This window comes from Trachypithecus francoisi, unplaced genomic scaffold, assembly GCF_009764315.1.
Source record: "Trachypithecus francoisi isolate TF-2019V2 unplaced genomic scaffold, Tfra_2.0 Lachesis_group4, whole genome shotgun sequence".
Lineage (NCBI taxonomy): Eukaryota > Metazoa > Chordata > Mammalia > Primates > Cercopithecidae > Trachypithecus > Trachypithecus francoisi.
Genome location: NW_022681469.1, coordinates 132821194 through 132843768, shown reverse-complemented (window position 1 = coordinate 132843768; position 22575 = coordinate 132821194). Strand labels below are relative to the sequence as shown.

Sequence of the window (22575 nt, the reverse complement as noted above, 5' to 3'; positions counted from 1 at the left end):
ATATTACTCAACCTTGAAATTGAAATTAGTATTTTGTATCTTCTTTGCCTTCTTTGAGGAAATACATATTACTGGGCATGGAGTAATAAACATATTACATATTAGTTTTTAATGCATGAAACTATTCATAATCCTTCAGAATGTTGAGTGGAATGTTCTATATATGCCTGTTAGGTTCAGGTCGACTATATGTTGTTCAAGTTTTCTATTTCCTTACTATCTTCTGCCTTGTTTCTGTCTTCATTTCTGTCAGCTTTTGTTTAATGTATTTTAGGGCTCTGTTGTTAGGTGTATATATGTTTATAACTGGTGTATCTTCTTGATGGATTGACTGTTTTATCTTTATAAACTGTCCTTTGTCTCTAAAAATTTCGACTATTTTGTCTGATATTACTATAGCCATTCAAGCTCTCTTTTCATTACTCTTTTCATGAAATATTCTTTTTTCCATTTTTAAACTTTCCACCTATCTTGACTCTAAAGCATGTCTCTTGTGGGCAGTATTTAGTTGGATCATTTGTGTGTGCACATCTGTGTGTATTTTATCCATTCTGCCAGCCTCTGCCCTTTGATTGCTGTGCTCAGTCCATTTGCCTTTATATAATTACCAATAATGTAGGCTTTCTGTCTACTATTTTGCTAATTGATTTGTCTGCCTTATATCTTTTTTGTTTCTCTATTCCTCCATTACTGCCACATGTAGAAAACTTTCAACATTTTGGATTTAAACTGATCTTCAAAAATTAGTAGTTCATGAAGGAGAAATGAACTACTGCTTAGGGGGGATGCAGGTTCAATTTTAAAAAAGGAAATACTAGAATATGATTGCAGATTTTAAAGGAGCTTATAGATTATATAGATAGAGATGGAAAGAAGGAAGGACTCTAAAGAGAATTCTTGAGGTAAATCTTGTAAAATTAGTAAAGCCACCATTTAGTGAAAAGGATATGCCAGACTGACATAGAGTATGAATAAAGGCCTGTGTGTTGAAGCAGATATCTGGGTTCATGGAACTTTAATTGGTCTGATGTAACTCAAGGTTAGAGTGATAGTGTTTGGGAGGGGCTTGTGGTGATGAAGCAGGAGAAAGACAGGGATCAGATACATTTATCATTCATTCAACAAATATTTATTGACCATCTACTGTGTGTGAAGAACTCTGTTAGATGCTAAAGATTCTGTACTGAAACGTTTTGTTTGCTTGGAGCTTGTATTGAAGGACAGGGAAAGGCAGTTACCTTTAAAAGAAATGAAAAATAAGATATCAGGCAATAAGTTCAATGCAGAAAAAATTTTTTTTAAAAAAGGATAATTTAGTAGAGAGTGACATGAGATGGGGTAACTCAGACTATAGTTTGGATGTTTAGGGAGGTCTCTCAAAGAGATAGACAATATATAAAGAAAAGGAAATTTTGGCAAGATTGAATCTGGCTTATTTATGTTGAGTTGAAGAATCGTTAGGAAATTCAAAAAGTTATGTCTATTAAGCTAAGTCTAAAGCTTGAAGAAAGGTTTGGGAGTCATTACCATATGGGTGGTAATGATGCCATGATAGTTGATGAATTAGATGGTCAGATAGATCAAATGGCAAGATGAGGATCAAAGCAGAACCTTTGAGAGCACCAATATTTTATGGAATGTGCAAAAGAAGAGGGGACTGTGGAAAAGCCTTCCAAAAATTAATCGGAGATGTAGAAGGAGCCATGACAGAGGGATATCTCAAAAAGGCAAGAATGGAGAGAATTTTAAAAATGAGGAGTGCCAGGAGTATCATTTACAATAGAGGGATCAAGCAGATGAGGACTAAAGAGGCATCACCTTTGGTAAACGTCCAGAGGGGTTCCAGTAGATGTTGGAATCAGAAGCTTGATTATAGGCATTGGAGACTCCATTGGAGATGAGAAAGCAGCAACAGGTGATGGTGTCTGTTATTTTGAGGATTCTAACTATGATGGGCCTGAGGAACTGTGGCAGCCGGTATAGGGAAATTAGGGGGCAAGGGAAGTTTTCTAAAAACAACTTTTGTCATTTTGAGAAGATGGCATAGCTGTGGTAAAGGTGGAATAATTTAGGACTGAGGATATGTGGGGCAAACGGGATCAGGACAAGGAGGAAGGATATTGATAGGACTGGCCAGAGTGTGTTGGGGGGTACACCACAGGGCCCAAGCTTGATAAAGCAGGATGTTCAGACTGATCAAGGGTAATGGCCTGGAAGAAAAGCACATTGATCTCACAGAGGTTTTGAAAAAAGCAGGTGGAATGGAAATGAATGAATGAAGGAGCTCATGGCCCAGGAAATTAGGTTAGTGGGTGGGCCACTGATCTGCCCCATTTCAGAGGTGAAATAGTTGTGAGTCATGGCAAGATCCAAGATGTCAGAGGCCAATGCAGAATGTGTATAAATAGGATGCTGGGGTCACTAGTTAGAGGGCTCATGTTTTGGCTGGATAGTCATATGGTTGTCGAGATCTACAGTGTTAGTGTTAGAATTTGGTGAGGGAGAGAGGGGAAACCATGAGGCATGCCATTGTGGATTGTGGTTGGGGTTGAGGAGTGTTGCTGAGAGGTTGATATTAGGCTTTGAAGAGGTTATATATGAGTGCCATTAATCCCAGAATGGAGTGAGCTTAGAGGATCGGAAGAGAGCTAGGGAAAAACTCTTGCTCATACTCCATCTCCATGGTAAGTGAGGGACAGCAGGGGATGCCTCCTCCACTGCAAGAGGGTCTGGGGGAAGCACTGAGACTCCCCTCCAGGGAGACAGATTTCCTTAGGGCATTGCAGAGGGGAGAGTGCTCAGGCCTGCAAACTGTAGCTGTGATAAGCTCAACTTAATTTTTCCTTTATTTCTGAGAACAAAGAAACATCTTAATAAAGAAATTAAGTTGGTTTTGACAGATAATCAGAAGGGTCCTGAGGATGCCACATTTGGGGAAATGGTGATGTCTCAGAGTCCCTTGTTTATAAAGAACGTGCCAAATGAAACTTAAGCAGATACTATCAGAATCAAGAGCCTGGTATTCTGGTACTCTGTGTCTGTATATTCTACTGCTGGATACGTTAGGTTTTTACAAGCTAGGGTCACATCAGAATGTGCTCTTGTAGTGGGATGGGTGCCAAGTTTCTTCATTCACTGGCTTGTTTATTCATTTATGGAGTTTATTCATTTATTCATGCCTACTGTGTACTAGGTGCTGGGGCTGTAATAGTGAACTAGTTAAAGGCATTCCCCTCTTTGCAGGATCTCCGACTTCATAAATTGGAGAAAATCACTATCAGTTGTATCAAAAATGTTGGACACTTTATCGTAATTAAATCCATGCTAGTTAATTTAATTTCTAAATTAAAAAACAAAATATTAGAAAAACATACATGTTTAGTTATTCTAAATAAGATATTTCTGATACTACACCATTTTCTCAGGATAATAATTGATTTGACAACTTAAGATACGCTGTATATCAGAAAACAAAATTGAAATATAGAAGAATGGGACTTCTTTTATGTTTTTGCCTAATGCATCCAAGTTAAATATGTTTAATAGAAGTGCCATTACATAATGATAAGAAGAACAATACTAAGAAATAACAAAAAAATTGAATAGGTGATTCACAAGGAATACAAATGAACAGTAAATAAATGAACAAAAGTGTTAACTTTAATTAAAGAAATACAAACTTAAAAGTCAGTGAGATGCCAACTTTTGGCTGTTATATTTATAAAGGTTGTATGTAAGGTAATGTTCAATTACCTCGTATATAAGGTAATTGGGACTATACGTGGCCCAGTCTGGTGGGAGCAGTTTGACAGTGAACATCAATGCCTATTTGGTTCACTCCTTTTACCAGCAAATACCTTCAAGAAATCTGTCTAAGGAAATGAATAAGCTGTGTACAAAACCTTAATCATAGATATTCTTTAGGGTTTTGTTTACTGTAGAAAAAATTAATAAAAATAAAATAATACTCTCCAATGAAGTTCAACTTACACACCTCTTCCATCTGTACCCACCTTCTATTTAAAGTGGACCCTTCTTTCTGCAGCCCAAGTTCGTCCTCTTAAGCAGGTGTTTGCAGCTATCACAGGGCCCATTTCTCTCCTCTACTCTCAGTTTCTCTGTTTCTGCCATATCCACTCACTTTTGATATTTAATCATGTATGCCTTCTTGTTGTAACTTAACATTCCCATGTGGTTTTATAATCTGTTTGTTTCAAATATATATAAAATCTACTTATTTCTCTTACACACACACACATACACATTTCCATTGTAAGTATAAACAGAGCATATATTCATCAAGCAGCCCCTCTGGGTGCTTCTCTAACTGGATTGTACGTTCCTAGAGACGTGTTCACCTACCCCTATGCATGTACCCAGAGTTGGATAGGTCCTTTGTTGAGTAACTGAAGGAAGAAAGGTGTTAAGAATTACTGTCTCAGTTGACTGGGGCCCTGGACAAGGAGTCATGAGTTGCCACTCAAAGTGCCCCAGGAGACTTCTGTGCAAACACTGAGAGTGGGGTCCCCCTGCATAATGTACAGGTAGCCTGTAGGGTCTCTCCTTGCCTGTCAAGCTGCTGCCTTAATTAGCTTCCTCAAATACAGGTGCAAGTCTTCTCCTTTGCCCTATCTCAAACACATCTAGGGGTTGCCCACTGCCTGCCAATAAATGCTGTGCTTCATGGTCTGGCAAGGACCTCTGCCTCAGAGAACCATCTGCTTCCTCACTAGGCTCTCCTCTCCCAGGCTCTGGTCTGATCTTCCTAGGGGCTTACCATTTCCCAAACACACTGTGGAGGATTTTCTTTATTAATGAATAGATGTCTATATGCCTGTGTATTTGTATGCATATGAATATGTATATACTCGTGTATTTATGAATAAATATATGATCTTTTAAAATCAATTAAAAGAAAAATATATGAAATCAGGGTCACATGATCATTGTTTAAGTATAGAAAATTAAGATTAAGTCAAATATGTTAGGGATGTAAGTAAAGATAAGCCATAGAAGAAGTTAATCTCGTTGCTATTATGAATGGGCAGCTTATGTTTTCATTTACTCAGTGATGACACGCTCTAATTTTTGATGAACAATTGGAATTAATTTATGTGTTTTTTATTTCCCTCTATGAAACAAATTTCAGAACCCAAACACCTAATAATAACTAGACCATTTATAGTTTATAAAAATTAATAATGAGGCCGGGCGCGGTGGCTCAAGCCTGTAATCCCAGCACTTTGGGAGGCCGAGACGGGCGGATCACGAGGTCAGGAGATCGAGACCATCCTGGCTAACACGGTGAAACCCCGTCTCTACTAAAAATACAGAAACTAGCCGGGCGAGGTGGCGGGCGCCTGTAGTCCCAGCTACTCGGGAGGCTGAGGCAGGAGAATGGCGTAAACCCGGGAGGCGGAGCTTGCAGTGAGCTGAGATCCGGCCACTGCGCTCCAGCCTGGGCGACAGAGCGAGACTCCGTCTCAAAAAAAAAAAAAAAAAAAATTAATAATGAACTTCTCAAATCTCGAAAGCAAGAAACATTATCTAAAATATAAGTAAGTTCTCAGGGCGGTGGTTCCATAAGCATTGTCTCTGAATCAGCAGCGTCGGTTATCACCTAGAAACTCACCAGCAATACAAATTCTCAGTCTCCATGTTCAGACCTACTGGATCAGAAACACACCCTTCAGGTGGTTCTCATGCACACTAAGGTTTGAGAATCACTGTCTTAAGGCAGTAACTGAATTTTAGGAGAGGTCATGCTCTATGCCAAAAGATACTTGGTTTCGTTCATTAACAGACGAGGAAATGTTGGGCTTGCTTTGGGTTCAGTATTTTATGTGGTCCAAAGTTATTCAAAATGGTATAAAAGAAACCTGGGTTTTCATACATTTCATTGCTATTAAAATTATTTTTGCTGACTGGTCTTTCCCTCTCTCTTCTTTCCTCTTTGTATTTCCACATGGCAGACGAGTTGGATTTTATGTGAATACTTTCAAAAACGTCTCCAGCCTTGAAGCCAAGTTTCATAAGGAAATTGCGGTGGTGAGTCATGATTATTTTTGCATATGGAATCTAAAGTAAGGGAAGGTTTATTTTGGAAGCAAATGAAATGGGATAGAATTATCCAAAGAATTCACCCTTTTGTATGTTTCTTTTAGTAGTGCGTTATTACCCTTGGTAACATTTCTACAGGTTTTCATAGTAATCACATAGTTCTTTGTATCTTTTGAAGATTTTGCCACAGTTTTACAGTGTTGTTTCTTTTACCAGGCAGTTTATAAAGTTGGAATTCCCAGTGGTATTTTACGCTAATGAAAAATTGGTCTCAGAATATTTAGGTAATCAACAACTCTGTTGTTGATTGATTTTTGTTGCTGTTGTTCAAAAGGGTGGAGTCAATGTAAACAATAAGCTTTTGTTTTCTGCGCTGTACTCTGGTTAAAAAATATGTATTTTTTTGTTTACTTGTGTTTTGTTTGTTTCAGTTTTGACATAGATTTTAAATTTGCACCATATACAGAATTTCAGTTATCCTGAGGCTATCCAAACTATAATAAAATGTATAGTTTCTCAATAAGCAATTTCTTTCTTGGGGAGGATAGCCTAAATTGGCACAAGGATGACATGTGACTAATAGACAAGTGGCCTCTGTTCCCTTAGCTTTGCCACAAGCTGTACGAAGTAATGACAAAACTGGGTGACCAGCACGCCGACAAGGCCTTCACCATCCAAGGAGCGCCCAGGTAGGCCCCTGCTCATTGGAGCTCCCGTAATGTACTGCTCGTTAAAACTTCTGCAATCTCTGGGCCAGCCTATACTGTTTTATTCATCCTACAAAAGTCTCATGGGAGCCTTTTCACACTAGCAGCTGACACTAATTTTATTTCAGTGCTTTTACATTTACTTCTGGCCTTCAGTGACCCAACCAGGATTCTTCTTCTTGTCATAACAGCATTGACTCTCTGCCTCTCTGCCTCTCTTTCCTTTCCATGAGGCCTGATAGCAACAGTGTGAAATTTTAATATATAATGTATATGCTTGTTGTAATATATAATTTGTTATGCACTTAATATTTTCTCTGGAGAAGAAAGGAATTCCCAAAGTTTATGACAGTTTGTCCTGATTCTTATCATGGATGCTGACATCTTTTATCAATCCATTTTGGGAAAGGAAAGAGGAAGTAGGTGAGATCTCATCTTCCTCTTACCTTCCAACTCTTGATCTGGTGAACACTGTACTGTTTTTGTTTTATTGCACGTTGCATTATGAGTGTGCCCGTCAAATACCCTGGAGCCCCAGCGATCCGTAGGTGAACTGTCTACCTTCCTGGCATTTGGCTGCACACCAGCTTTCTCCGGTGATTGTGGAATCCTTTTTATTCCATTCTTCGCAGACTTTATGTACTCAGAGAATGCAGGCTAGTGAGCTGGGAGTCAGAAGACCCAACTTTCGGTTTTCTGATTTTGCAGTTAACTTGCTTTGCCTTCCTTGGGTAAGTTCAAAACCTCTCTGGTTGAAGGTCTCAGTTTTTTAATTCAATAGGAAAAAAAAAAGATACTATTGAACTACATGGTTCCCAAGGTAATATACAGTCCTGACATTCTATATTTGTCATTTTAATACAAACACTTATTTTCATACATTTATGAAAACACGCATAGTCATACACATGAACCAACTTCTACATATATTAATGTTTGGATCCCTCTAGAGATTGTTGATTTTCTTATTCCCTGCTCTTTGGATTAGCCCTACTTATAGGTTCTGCTATGGTTTCTATACTATGTGAGCTGTAGTATATCTTCTCTTTCTAAGGGAAAGATACTGCCTGAACGAATACATAGGAGAGGCAGAGTTACTGCTTTTAGTATGGTTATTTCAGTATGGGCTAGGCACAAAGGAAGGATTGGAATACGAATATCAGAAGGACATTTGAGTGTTTTAAAAATGAAGTGCATGAGAAAATTAAGGATTGGTCCCTTACCTGGAAATGAAAGGGACAAATTCATCTGAAAATTTTAATGTTGCCGAATCAGATACAGTGAAGAAAAAGCGGAGCCATGACCACTTAATGAATGTTCCTTTCATTTTTTTCGACATTCCTCTGCAGAATGAGGTGGTGAGTGAGCTCAGTGGCATCTCTATTAAGCTTAGATTGGGGCTATGTCTCCGTCTGAGGCCATGATTGCTGACATATAACCCCAATCATGCGGCGTGTCTGTGTTCTCGCTAAAGGACCCAGTTCCCTCAGCCCTTAGAATATGTAGACCATGCTGCTGTGTACATGCTCTTTTATTTTGGGGTACAGACTCTGTTTCTTTGAGCTGTAGACTTTAGAAATTCTTAGAGAGTAGGATGTGTCCCAAGTGCTTCTTAGTCATCACATTTGGGCTGTTCCTGAGCGTCTGGCCACATGCCGGGAACATGATGGGTTCTTAGTAAATGAAACTGAGTCTTATCTAATTTTGTTGCACATTTCAAGATGCCTGAGTTGAGTAGTTATTTATAAGGTCTAGAGAGAGAAATAATTAGTGAGTTTATTTCCAAATGTTATTAGAAAGCACTTCTACAGAATCCTTACTAACACTATCCTAAGGCTGCCTTTTAAAATGTTACAATTTTCAGAGTAGATTTTTTAATAGATTGTGACATGACAAGAGTCTCTTGTAAATAGAAAGCGAAACTAGTAAAACCAATTCAGCTTATGTTTGGACCTGATTCTTGCAGAGCTTGTTTGAAAGAACAGAGGGCTTGCATTGCTAAGACCTGAATTCAGAGTCACTAAATTGCTGGGTGATTTTAGGGTTTTTATTTTTAAACTCTATATGCCCCACATTACTGCTTGTAAAGTGGGGACATTAAAGCATGGCTACTGTGAAGACAAGAGATAATCTATGAATGAGGCCTGTGTAGTGCAAACAAATGGTACCAGTTGTCACCATCACTGTTGCAATGAACCAGAATTAACCTGGAAGTGGAGAGCAGGAGAACAGACAGTACCTGTTAGGCTTCAGGATTTCTCTGAGATGGAAAAGCCCCTGATCAGATGAATACTGTTCTTCGGAAGGCCCCTTGCCTAATCTCCTGTGTTCTTCTAGTGATTCGGGTCCTCTCCGCATTGCAAAGACGCCGTCACCACCTGAGGAGCCTTCACCACTCCCGAGCCCAACAGCAAGTCCAAATCATACATTAGCACCTGCATCTCCCGCACCAGCACGGCCTCGGTCGCCTTCACAGGTAGGAAGAGGTCAAATATATTCGGGGATAGAGCTCATGATAAGGTGAAGGTGGCCCCATCTAGGATAATCCCACGGTGCTAGGTCTTTAAGAGAAATTTCCAGTTAGGGAGACTGAGATGTGAGGCTTTAGGCATTGTGATTGTCATGAAGGTATCCACCTGCTCTTCTTATTGGACTTGATATGTCCTCACATGCCCTATATTCAAGTCTTTGGGGATTTCTTACCAGGTTCTCGGCATGCTCGGGCTACCGTGCTCTCTCTTCTCCCATCTCTTGTTACAAAACTATTTTCTTTCAGTGCTCCATTTAAATCCTCCCTCTGCATGAAACCTTCCCTCTCCTAATGATTTAGAGTTAGCAAGTTCTGCCAAGAAAAGCAGTTATGTTTCTATGTCATTTCACATTTTTTGGTACCTCTGGACATTTTTGGTGCACACATTTTCACACGAGTAGCCACTTACTAAAACTGTATTGAACAAATAATTGAAAAGAAACAGTAAGGGCTGGGCCATGGTAACTGTAGAGCAAAACTGCCACCTTTATTCTCCCTATGTTGGGTGAAAATGAAAATTTCTGTGGAAAAGCTTAAAGTCTCTAGTCCAGTTCAAGCTTTCTTGTACAGATGCTGCTTGCGTTACAAAGGGGTTGTGTCCTGATAAACCCATCATAAGTAGAAAATATTGCAAGTCAAAATGCATTAAATACACCTAATCTATTGAGCATCATGGCTTAGCCCAGCCTACCTCAAATGTGCCGAGAACATTTAACATTAGTCTACAGTTAGACAAAGTTATCTAACACAAAGCCTATTTTATAACCGTGCTGAATACCTTGTGTAATTTACTGATTATAGTACACTGTAGAACATAATAGCAATCATTTACTCTCGTGATCACAGGACTGAGAAGTGTGGTTCACTGCCACTGCCCAGCCTCATGAGAGAGCATCTTAACACTTTCTGTTGAATGCCTATTGCTTTCACACTTTCCTGAAATCCAAAAACATCATAGATTGAACCATCGTAAGTCGAGGACCATCTGTATGTAGTTGAACTAAGGAAGGTCTTGGGAAGATACATGTATTAAACAGATCTTTAAAGTTTTCTACTTTTCGAAATCCATAAATGGAAAGTGAAATGTGAGCTGCCTACCGCTGGTCTCACCAATTCAAATGAAAAACTGCTTTAGTTTTGAAATTTTAATTTATTTCTGAAATGAGAAATTATTTTCAGTTTAGTTCAGAAGAGGGTATTGTCCTAGTTTAACCTTAAAAGTCTACGTACCTGGCCCTGCAGTTCTGTGTATTGTACTTGAGTTGAGATGAATGGACTCTTAGAGCCTCAGTTTTGTTTTTCCCCTGAACCATGGCTTATCAGGGCTCAGAGAGCCTCCCAAGTAGACAGCATTCTTTACCTGAATCAGATAGGCTTGCTGCTATATGCAGATACAAGTTTCAATCAGAGCTCAATCTGTCCACGTGGCTCTGTTCATGTAACCTTCCTTCATGTCTGACACATCGTCTTTGACTGGATTTATGTTTGTATTTAATGCTTCCTAGACAAGGAAAGGGCCTCCTGTCCCACCTCTACCTAAAGTCACCCCGACAAAGGAACTGCAGCAGGAGAACATCATCAGTTTCTTTGAGGACAACTTTGTTCCAGAAATCAGTGTGACGACACCTTCCCAGGTAAGTGCCTGGTTCAGGGCTGGGATATCCATGAAAGTCCCATGGTGGAAGGACTCTCAGGGGCTAGCCCTAAAGAAAGTGGCATGTGCCAGAACCAACAATATAATTTAAATTGTCATTCAGGCTTGTTTTCATTACTTGGTTAGTCTGAAGCATTCTAAATGGGAGATGAACAGTATTTGAAAATTATCTTTTTTTTAATTAAGTGTAGTATATACTTACAGAAAATTGAAAAAATGTGAAAAGTATAAAATGAAGAATTTATTTTATTTAAAAAAATTTTGTATTGATACTAAATATTTTACTTATTTATGGGACACATGTATTTGTTACATGCATAGGATGTGGAATGATCAAGTTAGTGTATTGGGGGTATCCATCATCTTGAGCATTTATCATTTCTATGCATTGATAACATTTCAAGTCATCTCTTCTAGCTACTTTGAAATACATAGTACATTGTTGCTGACTATAGTCACCCTAATCTGCTATTGAATATTGGGTCTTATTTGTTCAATCTAACTGTACGTTTGCATCCACTAATCAACCTCTCTTTATCTCCTCCTTCCACCCACACATCCTTCTCAGCCTCTGGTATCTATTATTCTATCCTCTATCTCCATGAGATTGATTGTTTCTAAGCTCCCATATATTAGTAATATGTGGCATCTGTCTTTTCTGTGCCTGGCTCATTTCACTTAACATAATGTCCTCCAGTTCCATCCATATTATTGCAAACAATATTATTTCATTCTTTTTGGGTTCAATAGTATTCCATTGTGTGTATATACCACATTTTCTATATCCATTTGTCCATCAGTGGATGCTTTGGTTGATTCTCTATCTTTACTGTTATCAATAGTGCTGTGATAACCATGCAAGTGCAGGTATTCCTTTCATATACACATTTCTTTTCTTTGGGATAAATACCCAATAATGGGATTGATGGATCTTATGGTAGCTCTATTTTTAGTTTTTTTGAGGAATCTCCCTACTGTTTCCTGTAGTAGTTGTACCAATTCTATTCCCACCAACATTGTATAAGAGTTCCTTTTTCTCCACATCCTTGCCAGCATCTGTTATGTTTTGTTCTTTTAGGAATAGCCATTCTAACTGAGGTACGATGACATCTCAATTTGGTTTTGATTTAGATTTCCTTGATAGTGATGCTAAGCATGTTTTTGTATACCTGTTGGCCATTTGTATGTTTTCTTTTGAGAAGTGTCTATTTATGTCCTTAGCCCACTTTTTCATGGGATTATTTGTTTTTTTAATTATTGAGTTGAGTTCCTTGTACCTTCAGAATATTATTCCCTTGTTGAATGAGTAGTCTGTAAATATTTTCTCCCATTCAACAGGTTGTCTCTTCACCCTATTTATTGTTTCCTTTGTGTGCAGATGCAATTTAGTTTAATATAGCCTCTTTTTTTCTATTATTATTATTATAGTTATCTGTGCTTTTGAGGTCTTATCTATGCAATCTTCCTTAAACTGATGTCTTGAGGTGTTTCCCTATGTACTTTTCTAGTTGTTTTATAGTTTTGGGTCTTATGTTTAAGCCTTTAATTCATCTTGAGTTGATTTTTATATATCAGGAGAGACGGGGATCCAGTTTCATTTTTCTGCATATGGATATCCAATTTTTCCAGCACTGTTTATTGAAGAAGGTGTCCTTTCCCCATTATATGCTCTTGATACCTTTATTGCAAATCAGTTGGCTGTCAAAATGTGGATGTATTAGTGGACTCTGTATTTTGTTCCATTGGTCTACGTGTCTATTTTTATACTGATATCATGCTGTTTTGGTTACTGTAGACTTGTAATATGTTTAGAAGTCAGGTAATGTGATGCCTCCAGCTTTGTTCTTTTAGCTCAGCATTGCTTTGGCTATTTTGTCTCTTTTTTTGTTCCATACAAATTTTATGATTTTTTCTAATTCTGCTGAAAATGTTGTTGGTATTTTGGTAGGCATTGCATTGTATCTGTAGATTGCTTTGGGCATGATCATTATTTTTACAATATTAATTTTTCTGATCCTTGTCCTTTTCATTTTCTTTCATCAGTATTTTGTAGTTTTCCTCACACAGACCTTTTACTTCCTTGGCTAAATGTGTTCCTAGGTATTTTATTTTGTTGTAGCTCTTGTAAATGGTCTTGCCATATTGATTTCTTTCTCTTCTAGCTCTTTATTGGTGTACAGAAATGCTACTGATTTTTGTATGTTCATTTTTTTTATATCCTGCAACTTTACTGAACTTATTTATCAAATTCAGGAGGTTTTTATGGTGGATTCTTTTGTTTTTTTCTAGCTATAAGGACATACTGTCAGCAAAGAGGAATAATTTGGCTTCTTCTTATCCAATTTGAATGCCTTTTATGTCTTTATCTTGCCTGATTGCTCTGGCTAGGACTTCCAGTGCTATATTAAATGGGAGAGGTGAAAGTGGGCATCCTTATCTTGTTCATAGAAGAAAGGCTTTCAGCTTTTCCCACATTCACTATGATGCTACCTGTGCTCTTGTCATATATGGCCTTTGTTATTTTGAGGTCAGTTCTTTTTATTTCCTAGTTGATCGAGAGTTTTCATTATGAAGCAGTGTTGAATTTTATCAAATACTTTTTCTCTATCTGTTGAGATAATCATGTAGATTTGTGCTTAATTCTCTTGATGTGATGTATTAGGTTTATTGTTTTGCTTAAGTTGAACTATCCTTATATCCCTGATATAAATCCCACTTGGTCGTGGTGTGTCATCTGTTTGATGTGCTGTTGGATTTCGTTTGCTAGTATTTTGTTAAGGATTTTTGCATTTATGTTTATCATGAATATTTGCCTATAGTTTTCTTTTTGTTGTTGTGCTTTTGTTTGGTTTTGGTATTAAGATAGTGCTGGCCTTGTAGAATGAGTTAGGGAGAGTTCTTTCCTCTTCAGTTTTTTGGAATAGTTTTAGGAGGATTGATATTGATAGGGTTGGGCTGTGAATTCAACTAGTTCTAGGCTTCTGTTTGTTGGGAGACTTCTTTATTTTTATTTTATTATAGATTCAGGGGATACATGTGGAGTTTTGTAACATGGAGACATTGCGTGATGCTGAGGTTTGAGCTTCTAATGATCTCATCACCCAGATAGTGAACATAGTCTCCAGTAGGTAGTATTTTACCTTTGCCCACCTCCTCCATCCCTCCGCAATCATTTTGTGAGACCAAACATACAAATGAGGAAGAGAAAAGACTCAAATGGTACTACTGCAGTATACTACCAAACCCTGGTGACATGTATGTCATTGTATGACATATATATGCAACATGTATACACACACACACAAAATGACCAGAAAGCAATTAACATTATGACAGTCACAAAACTTCACATATTAGTAATAGCCTTGAAAGAAAACAGATTAAATTAAAAGATAAACTGACTAAATAAATAAACAAATGCTTTTCTCTTACCATTCTTTGTATTCTCTCTTTTATTTTTGCCTTAGTACATAGTTTGACTGTAATATAGCATTGAGAAGACCTTTTTGCATTATATCTGTTTAAGGATATTTGGGCTTCCTATATCTGGATGGCTAGGTCTCGTGCTAGACTTGGGATGTTTTCAATCTAATACTTCATTAAATAGATTTTCTAGCTCATTTGTTTTCTCTTGGCCCTCAAGGACAACAATAATTCAAATATTTCATTGCATTATATTGTCCCAAATGTCAGGAAGGCTTTGTCCATTCTTTTTTATTGATTTTTGTCTCACTGGAGTATTTCAAAGACCTGTCTTCACATTCTGAGATGCTTTCTTCTGTTTGAGCTAGTCTCTGGTTGAAGCTTTCAAATGTGTTTTGTATTTCAGTCAATAAATTCTTCAGTTCCAGAATTTCTATCTGTTTCTTTTAAAAAATATCTCTTTGGTAAATTTTTCATTCATATCCTAAAATGTTTTTCTGATTTCTTTGTTTTTCAAACTTTTCTTGTATCTCACTGAGCTTCTTTAAAATCAATATTTTGAATTATTTGTCTTGTTTCTTTGGAAGTATCGTATTTCCTTGCCGTTTTATGTTTCTGTTTCATTGTGTTGATATCTGTGCATCTGGTATAACTTCCAATTTCCAATTTCCAATCTGGTTGCTTCTTCCAATTCTTTGAAATTGGTTTTGGTAGGGGAGGACTTTTCTCTGAAGATGTATATATGTTGTTGGTTGGGTTGGGCATTTTGGCTTTGATTTTGGCCACTTGTACTAGCGTGATCTTTGTATGATTTATTTGGCTATAAATAGTGTCAGTTGTACTTGTGATTTCCTCAATGACTTGGGTGCATTTGCTAGTGGGGGGCCAGGGTAAAGTTTTGCTGAGGACAAGGATGCCAGGTTGACCAGTCTTTGGGCCCCAGTGGTGGCAGTGGTAGGCAGAGCATGCTTGTGCTTAGCCCCAGTGTGGGTTACACTAACTCCAGCGTTCGTGAGTCCAGACAGGCTGATTCTGGGGCTCCAGGTGGCTTGCTGAGATATTGGTAGTGGCAGCAGTGGGATGAGTGTGTGGTCAGGTTCTCAAATCTCTGGGCAGCTGATGTGATGTGGGTGATGTCAGTAGTGGTGGTAGAGTAACGCACGGGAACCCAAGTGGTACACTCTGGTGTTTGTGCTAGCTGTGACAGGTTGGGTGTGCCAGTCCCTTGGCCTGTTGGTGGTGCGTTCTGGTGAGTGCCACCTATGGTAGCTTTGGCAGGTTGGGCTGGCCCAATCTCAGACCCAGGAGGAATATTCAGGTGCCAACAGCGGTAGACTGGGCTGGGAGATTTCCAGGCCCCTGAACAGCATGCTGAAGTACTGGGGTGACAAGATTGAATCAGTAGCTTGTCCTAAGATCAAGCTACATTGACACTGGTTGTGAAAGGCTGGGTAGGGTGGTTTCTAGCCTGCTGACAAAATGTTCAGGTGTAGGAGGCACCACACTGTCCTGTGGATCTGCTATTAGGGAGATAAAGCCTCTCATGGTGGGAGCGGTGTAGGGAGGTAGCTGTAGGACAAGTAGTTTCTTCGTGCCTTGGTCCCACTGCAGCCTGCAGCAGCAGCAGCAGTGGGATTTGTCCACAAAGTGTCTGAAAGTACCTGGCTTCCCCTCTCCCTCTTTGGCCCAGTGGTGGCAGCAGTAGCATCAGACTTGGCCCCAGGGAGGGATGCAGACCTTTGGACGCTAGGATCTCAGAATGGCCCCCACTGCCACTGGGGAGGGTGGGGCCACTCTAAGGTGGTGTAGTATAGGCAGGTAGCTGCAGGTCTGTGGGGAGTGCATTTTTTTCATTTTTTTGGTTCCACAGCAGCCCTCAGAGGTGCATAGGATTTCTCCTAGCAGTACATGAAAGTGCGAGGCCTCCCCTCTCCCTTCTTGGCCTGGCCGTGGCAGTGGCAGTATCTGCCCCAGAGCAGAATGCAGTCCTTTGGGGGCTTAGCTCAGAATACCTACAAGCTGCAACCACTCAGGACATGGTTGCCTGTGGAGCTCCTTGTGAGTTTTCTCTCTGGAACAATGTCTCTGTGTGGTCCCTAGGCAGCTACCCATGTAAATCCTGAAGCCCACATCAGTTGAAGGGTTCTCCCGTAGCTAGGATTGTAAAAGATGGTGGTGGATATGTGGAGTCCTGGGGATTCTCACTTTTCCTTTCCTCATGTCTGGGAGCTTCTCCTGGATCCCAGCTGAGGAAAGCCTTGCTGCTCTCTCCTTGTTTGCTTTCAGTGCTTCCCATCACTTCTCTATTGAATCCCAGTGTTCTCTCTTAGGTGATCTATTCACAGTGTGAATATCTACTTGCTATTTTGCTTCCGCTCTGTGGAAGAGGCATGTACTAGTTTTATTTAGTCAGTCATCTTGAGCCAGTCTCCCAGAATAAAGAATTTTAGACAGGGCACGGTGGCTCACACCTGTAATCCCAGCACTTTGGGAGGCCAAGGCAGGCAGATCACCTGAGGTTGAGAGTTCGAGACAAGCCCGACCAACATGGAGAAACCCCATCTCTACTAAAAATGCAAAAGTTAGCCAGGCGTGGTAGTGCATGCCTGTAATGCCAGCCACTCGAGAGGCTGAGGCAGGAGAATCGCTTGAATCCGGGAGGCGGAGGTTACAGTGAGCCAAGATAGTGCCATTGCACTCCAACGTGGGCACAAGAGCGAAACTGCATCTCAAAAACAAAAAAAAAGAATTTGAATAATCACTTCAGTCATACCACTCTGATATGACCACTAGTACACTTTGGTCTGTCTTCTTTTAGTCTTCCCAAATCACTGAGTATATATCAATTTTGCACTATAAAATTGAGATTGTACTATCATGTATTTCTGACCTTTCTACTTAATTTTATTGAGCATATTTTCATGTCATAATATTATCTTTGCAAAAACATATTCACCCATAGTATTCTATCAGTTGGTTGTACCAACCCCTGATGACTGGCTGCAGGTTGCTTCCAACTTTTTTGTTGCTCCACCAGCGCTTCAGTAAACATCTTTTTATATATTATTTCATGTTTATGTCTTCTATTATTGCCTTTATATTGATTCTTAGTAGAGAATAGGAAATGAAATTGAAAGAGGTGAATAATTTTAAGTCTTTTGTCCTTCAACAGGGGCATATTATTGACATGAATTGGCAAATGAAAGTCAGTGTTCCTACTGATTTTGAATATACCTGGGTTCATGTAGCTACTTCCAGGCCTGTTCCTGCTAGCGGCTGTGTTTTTGTTTTTGTTTTTAATTGACTCAAGAATTATCATGACTTCTGGAGCTGCCTCTAATGTCACTGGAACCATTTCCTTTTTCTACAAGTAAAAGACCATACAGAAGTCATGGTGATACTATTTCCTCTCAGTGTTCTCAGGGTCTGGAATAATATTTACATTTTACAAGAGGTGCTAATGCAGTACTATAATTACTGAGCACATCAATAACTACAATATGCATAATATCCCAATTGTAATCACATCCTACTGATAATGGCAGAGATCGTGTATTGATAATAATAGGGACCTCAGAAAATAAAAACTCAGACATAATGCAGTGGCAAATCATTTTTCATCCTTTTCAAGCACACTTATCAATAGGCAAAATGCTTTGAGCTACTGTTTTGTTTCTTCTGTTGTATGCATAAGATGCTGAGTTTGATCAAATTAACTGGGGCTTGATATGTGATTTAGCAGCTCCTTTGAGAAGGGGAAATGGTGTTTATCAGTGCATGGCCAGATTGTATGTCTGTGGATACAGAGATGCCTCCAGGGATAGTTGTCTTTAGCACTAAAGGATCTTACCCAGCATCTGCCAGTTGCCCTGGGACAAGCTTGAGCAATTCTAATTTCCAAAATTGTACAGTCCCTTTGCATTTGCCACTGCCCAGCTTCATTCTCTTTGTTTGCTACTTGAATTTTCGAACTGGGAGTGTTTTAAGGCAACAATACCCTTACTCAGTTGCTTTGACCTGGACCCTCCAAGAGCATCCTGTCAGTTCCATCATAAATAGAGACTTTGGTCACCTAGAAGCCTTGTGTGCTTAGCTGAGGACATTCCAATTTGGTAGATAAGGCAACTGAAGTAGAGACAACATGACATGCAGACTCATTGTGAAGTAAAGATGGGGTTCAGAAGTGTTCTTTCTTTTTAAATGTTTTTTTCTTTTTATTTGTAATTTGCTGGCTCATAGGTCAGGACACTTGATGGTGTGGGGAAAAAGAATCAAAGCACTTTTGAAAATTACAGATGCCAGGAGAGTCCCCTAAGTACTTAAAAGAGCATTTACTTTTGCTGTTACTGTTGAGTGAGAGTGATGGGAAAAGTCAAGAACTGGGGGAGAGGAAGTGCCTTTCCAAACAGAAGCATGTTCCAGCTGCAGTTCCTGTGAGGACACTATTCCCGGGCCCGCTTGCCTAGGCTTTGCTAGTGCTTTATGCATAACCCCGAGGCTGCTGGGAAAGGAATTTGGGAGCGCTCAGCGTCTCTCCGTCAATACCTCCTATATCTCACTGGCTGTGTGTCACATCCTTCAATCTTCCAGGCAATTTTGGAATAACTAAGCATGAGAGACATTATAGGAGTGCATTTTGGGGGAAACAGCCTTATTTCTATTGTTTTCTTTTAATCTGAGGAGGAGTCAGAAAGGGGTTTCTGCCATTTTTCTAAATCTGAAAAGCAACATGGCTCTAGCAGCTGGACCACAGAGTATGACTTGGAGTGTTTCCATGGACTAAATGACCATTTGTCCCATGTTAAGATGTCAAATGAGGGAGTGAAACGGGGATTTATATTTCTGTCTGCTTTCTGGTTTATTGAGTGACATAATCTGGCTTTAATTAAAAATATACAGATGCTCTCTCTTCCTGAAGCATCTTGGCAATTTCTTAAGTGGCTTGTTCCTCTGTAGATATAAATAGCCATTTTGTGTTACTTCAGCCCATCCAGCAGTTTCTGATTTGGCAGGTCTGGGATGAGGTCAGGAATCTGCATTTCCTAGGAAAATGCTGCAGATGCTGCTGGTGTTGGCACCACACTCTGGGAGCCACTGTTTTAAGCTGTCAGGATTCCACATGGCACAAGTCAGTGACCATTAACAAAGCACCACAGTGAATTAACAGATTTCTTCCAGGGAAATACCCAGCTGAGTCAAGTGTGTGCTATGACTGACCATTCATAACTGCTCTCTTCAAAACTAGTGTGACTCAAAGTCTTCCATATTTAGGGCGGTTGGACACATGCACATACACGTGTGTGCTTATAACATTAGATGTGTTGATCAGATTGTAGGTCGAGGTGCATATTATAAGTGAAATGAACTGTATCATCCAGACAATAATGTGTTTGACAATCTACAGATAAATAGATAAAAGTGAATAAATAGCAATACCTGGAAAAAACGAGATGCTAACTGCAAGGAAGTAGAGCATTGAAAACTAGACAGCTTAGATGTACCTGAAAAGGTTTTCTCTGACACATATAACAATATAGGATGATCCGTCTACATTTATTTTAAGATTAATTTTTTAAACGAGTCATTTACATTTAGAAGATTGATCTATGTCCCCAGCTTGCTATTTTTATCATGCACTTAATGGGGGAAGAAAAGCATTTGTGTTAATCCTGCCAGAAAGCTCAAAGTGTAGTGACTGAAATGTACCCAGTCTCGGACGGATTTGTATGTCTCCTCCATCAAGCACCATCATGGTGATGATTCTCTCCTGAGTGTGTCCTGGGATTGAAGACAGAAATCCATTAGGTCTGGGGAGCCCTCTAATGGCTCAAACTTTAAATGTAGCATAGAATTTTCTCTGGTAAATATCCTTATCTGCTTATAGGGAGATGCCCCGTGGTTATGACCCAATGGTTTATCTTGCTTTTCTGGTTCTGTGTTTACAAAAATGGATCTTCCAAAGGTTCAAAAAATTGTTCCCTATTTTTCCCTCCTAAGAACTTGGAATTCCATTCTCTCTCTCTCTTTTTCTTTCCCTCCCTCTTTGTGTGTTTGTGTCCCTACATCATTCTTTTGAAACAACGTTTTCCAAAGTATGTTTTCGAGGAAAACTAGTATCGTTAGATGCTTTGAAAAAGGAATCTCTGTTTACATGAGACTTGGGGGCTACATCCCTTTTGATTTTTCACAGTTTACATCGGCACGTTTAAGGCTCTGAAAAGTTCTGTAACAAAACTCCATTCAACTTTGTTTAGGGCAGAATTTCTCAGACAGTCACTCCTTCACTCCCAAAATATGCTTTCCTAGGAAATGGTATTTGGTAAAACACTTTAAGAAATAAAGATTTAAAAGATATTTTGTCCCTGGAAGTCAAATCTATTCCATATAAATATGATTCTAACAAGAGATCAAGACAAAAAATAAAGCAATCATGTATGTGTGTATGTATATATATATGTATATATATGTGTGTATATATATATGTATATATATGTGTATATATGTATATATGTGTATATGTGTGTGTGTGTATGTGTATACACGCATACATATCTGTGTATGTATAAGGTTATTTCTCTTTTTCAATTCTTGTCCTCAGAATATTGCCTGTCTCAGGATTTTTTCGTAGCAGATACCCCCAACTATTTTTCCTAAATCTTTTCCCAACTGTGATATTGCATATTTTCTCTGATAAGAGTTCCCCTTTACAAATCCAGAAGGATTATCCCTTGAACATCCACGCTTATTTCTCCAAGCTCTGCTCATCACCCCATAGGATACCTACCATGCTCCCAGGCAGACATGAGCACAGCCTTTCCATCCTGTGTGTTGGGACCAATTGAGCACCATTGGCTTTTCTACTCTTACGTCTCTGTTTTCCAGCCTAAGACTGCATCTTACTTTTTAAGTTCATTAAATCATACTGTTTTCCCTAGCCAATTGAACTGAAATAGAACTCAACTTGCAGAATCAGTCCATCAGATGGCTTTTTCACCCATGTAATCCTGATGGGGCCAGCCTTCAGTTATGAACATATGCATCTCTCACTTACTGGGTATCTGTAACCTGGTTCTAAATACCACGCTGGCTTTTCAACATAACATATTTCTGGACCAGCTGCCTCTTCTTTCCCTTGCTATTTTTCAAAGTAAACACGTTAACATTATTTTAAGACAGAAAGAATTAGTAAGATGAAAATTAGAAGGAAGAAAAACTACACAGTGCATATCAAGCCCAAATTTAGTCAGTTTGTTGCCCTGGTGGATTACCAACATCATTGTTCCATTCCTTGAGCAGGAGTAACCAAACAGTGCAGTTTATGTATCATCTGGTATTCTGAAAATATTTTAAAATCATTGGGTCATTAGGCCTCACTATCTTTCAAGGTTCTGACTCCAGAGCCGCTAACAGTGCCTGGGCTTTTTCTGTCTACGAAACAGAGAAAGTTACTAAATATCTTTCTGCGAGGTCTCATTCAATTTAACCTTGACATCAATCCTGTGATTTACATGTCATTAGTCCTACTTTCTAGAAGAGCAAACGTGTCGTCTTGCTGCTGAACCATGCCTCTCCTAGTGCAGAAGTGGAAAGCAGAATGCTGTAGGCTGTGTGTGACCGCATTGTAAGCACCCAAAAGAGAGCAGTACCAGGCATTCAGTAAATGAAAAAATCGATATCATTCTTTGTATCCTTAGTGTCCAGGATGCAGGTTCTCTAGAACTTATCTGGGTTTTGATATTAGCAAAGTTCTTCAGGTTGCTACACATCAGTGACATTATTGGTAAATACCATGATACAGTGGTAGAAGGGCCTTCACTCAACCAGTTTAGCCATCTGTCTTTCCACTAGTCATAGCAGAACCTCATTGTAAGCACAGGTCCTACCCCTCTTCCTTGCTGACTCTATTCTCTTGACTGTCAGCTTTTATGCTGTTAGTCATAATATATGTAAAAGCAATGAACAAAACCCCCATGCTACACTAAGAATAATTTTGCAACCTACCAACCTGTTCTGATAAAAAACAAAGTCAAAACAAAACAAAGTAGAAAAACAGTTTCCTGGAAGGTCTAGTTTATTGTGTGTCAACTCATTCCTAGAGCATTTCAGGATTACGTAAATATAGGTATGCACATAAAGCAAATGTGAGAGAGCAATCTATAGGTCTAGATTGTGAGTAAAACGATCTGCATTATACTACCTTT

At 39.1% G+C, this 22575-nt stretch overlaps 1 protein-coding gene across 4 annotated transcripts in view; it reads left to right on the top strand.

The window, feature by feature from the left end:
• AMPH (amphiphysin) overlaps positions 1-22575 on the top strand; it is a 247059-nt gene that overhangs the window by 152572 nt on the left and 71912 nt on the right. For all 4 annotated transcript variants that reach the window (XR_004433135.1, XR_004433134.1, XM_033193703.1 and 1 more), the window contains exons 8-11: positions 5973-6048; positions 6667-6749; positions 9105-9243; positions 10803-10931. Coding sequence is in view for 2 of the 4 variants with exons in the window: in XM_033193703.1 (XP_033049594.1) it covers positions 5973-6048; positions 6667-6749; positions 9105-9243; positions 10803-10931 (427 nt within the window). In the remaining 2 variants the exon portion in view is untranslated. The remainder of the gene's footprint in view (positions 1-5972; positions 6049-6666; positions 6750-9104; positions 9244-10802; positions 10932-22575) is intronic.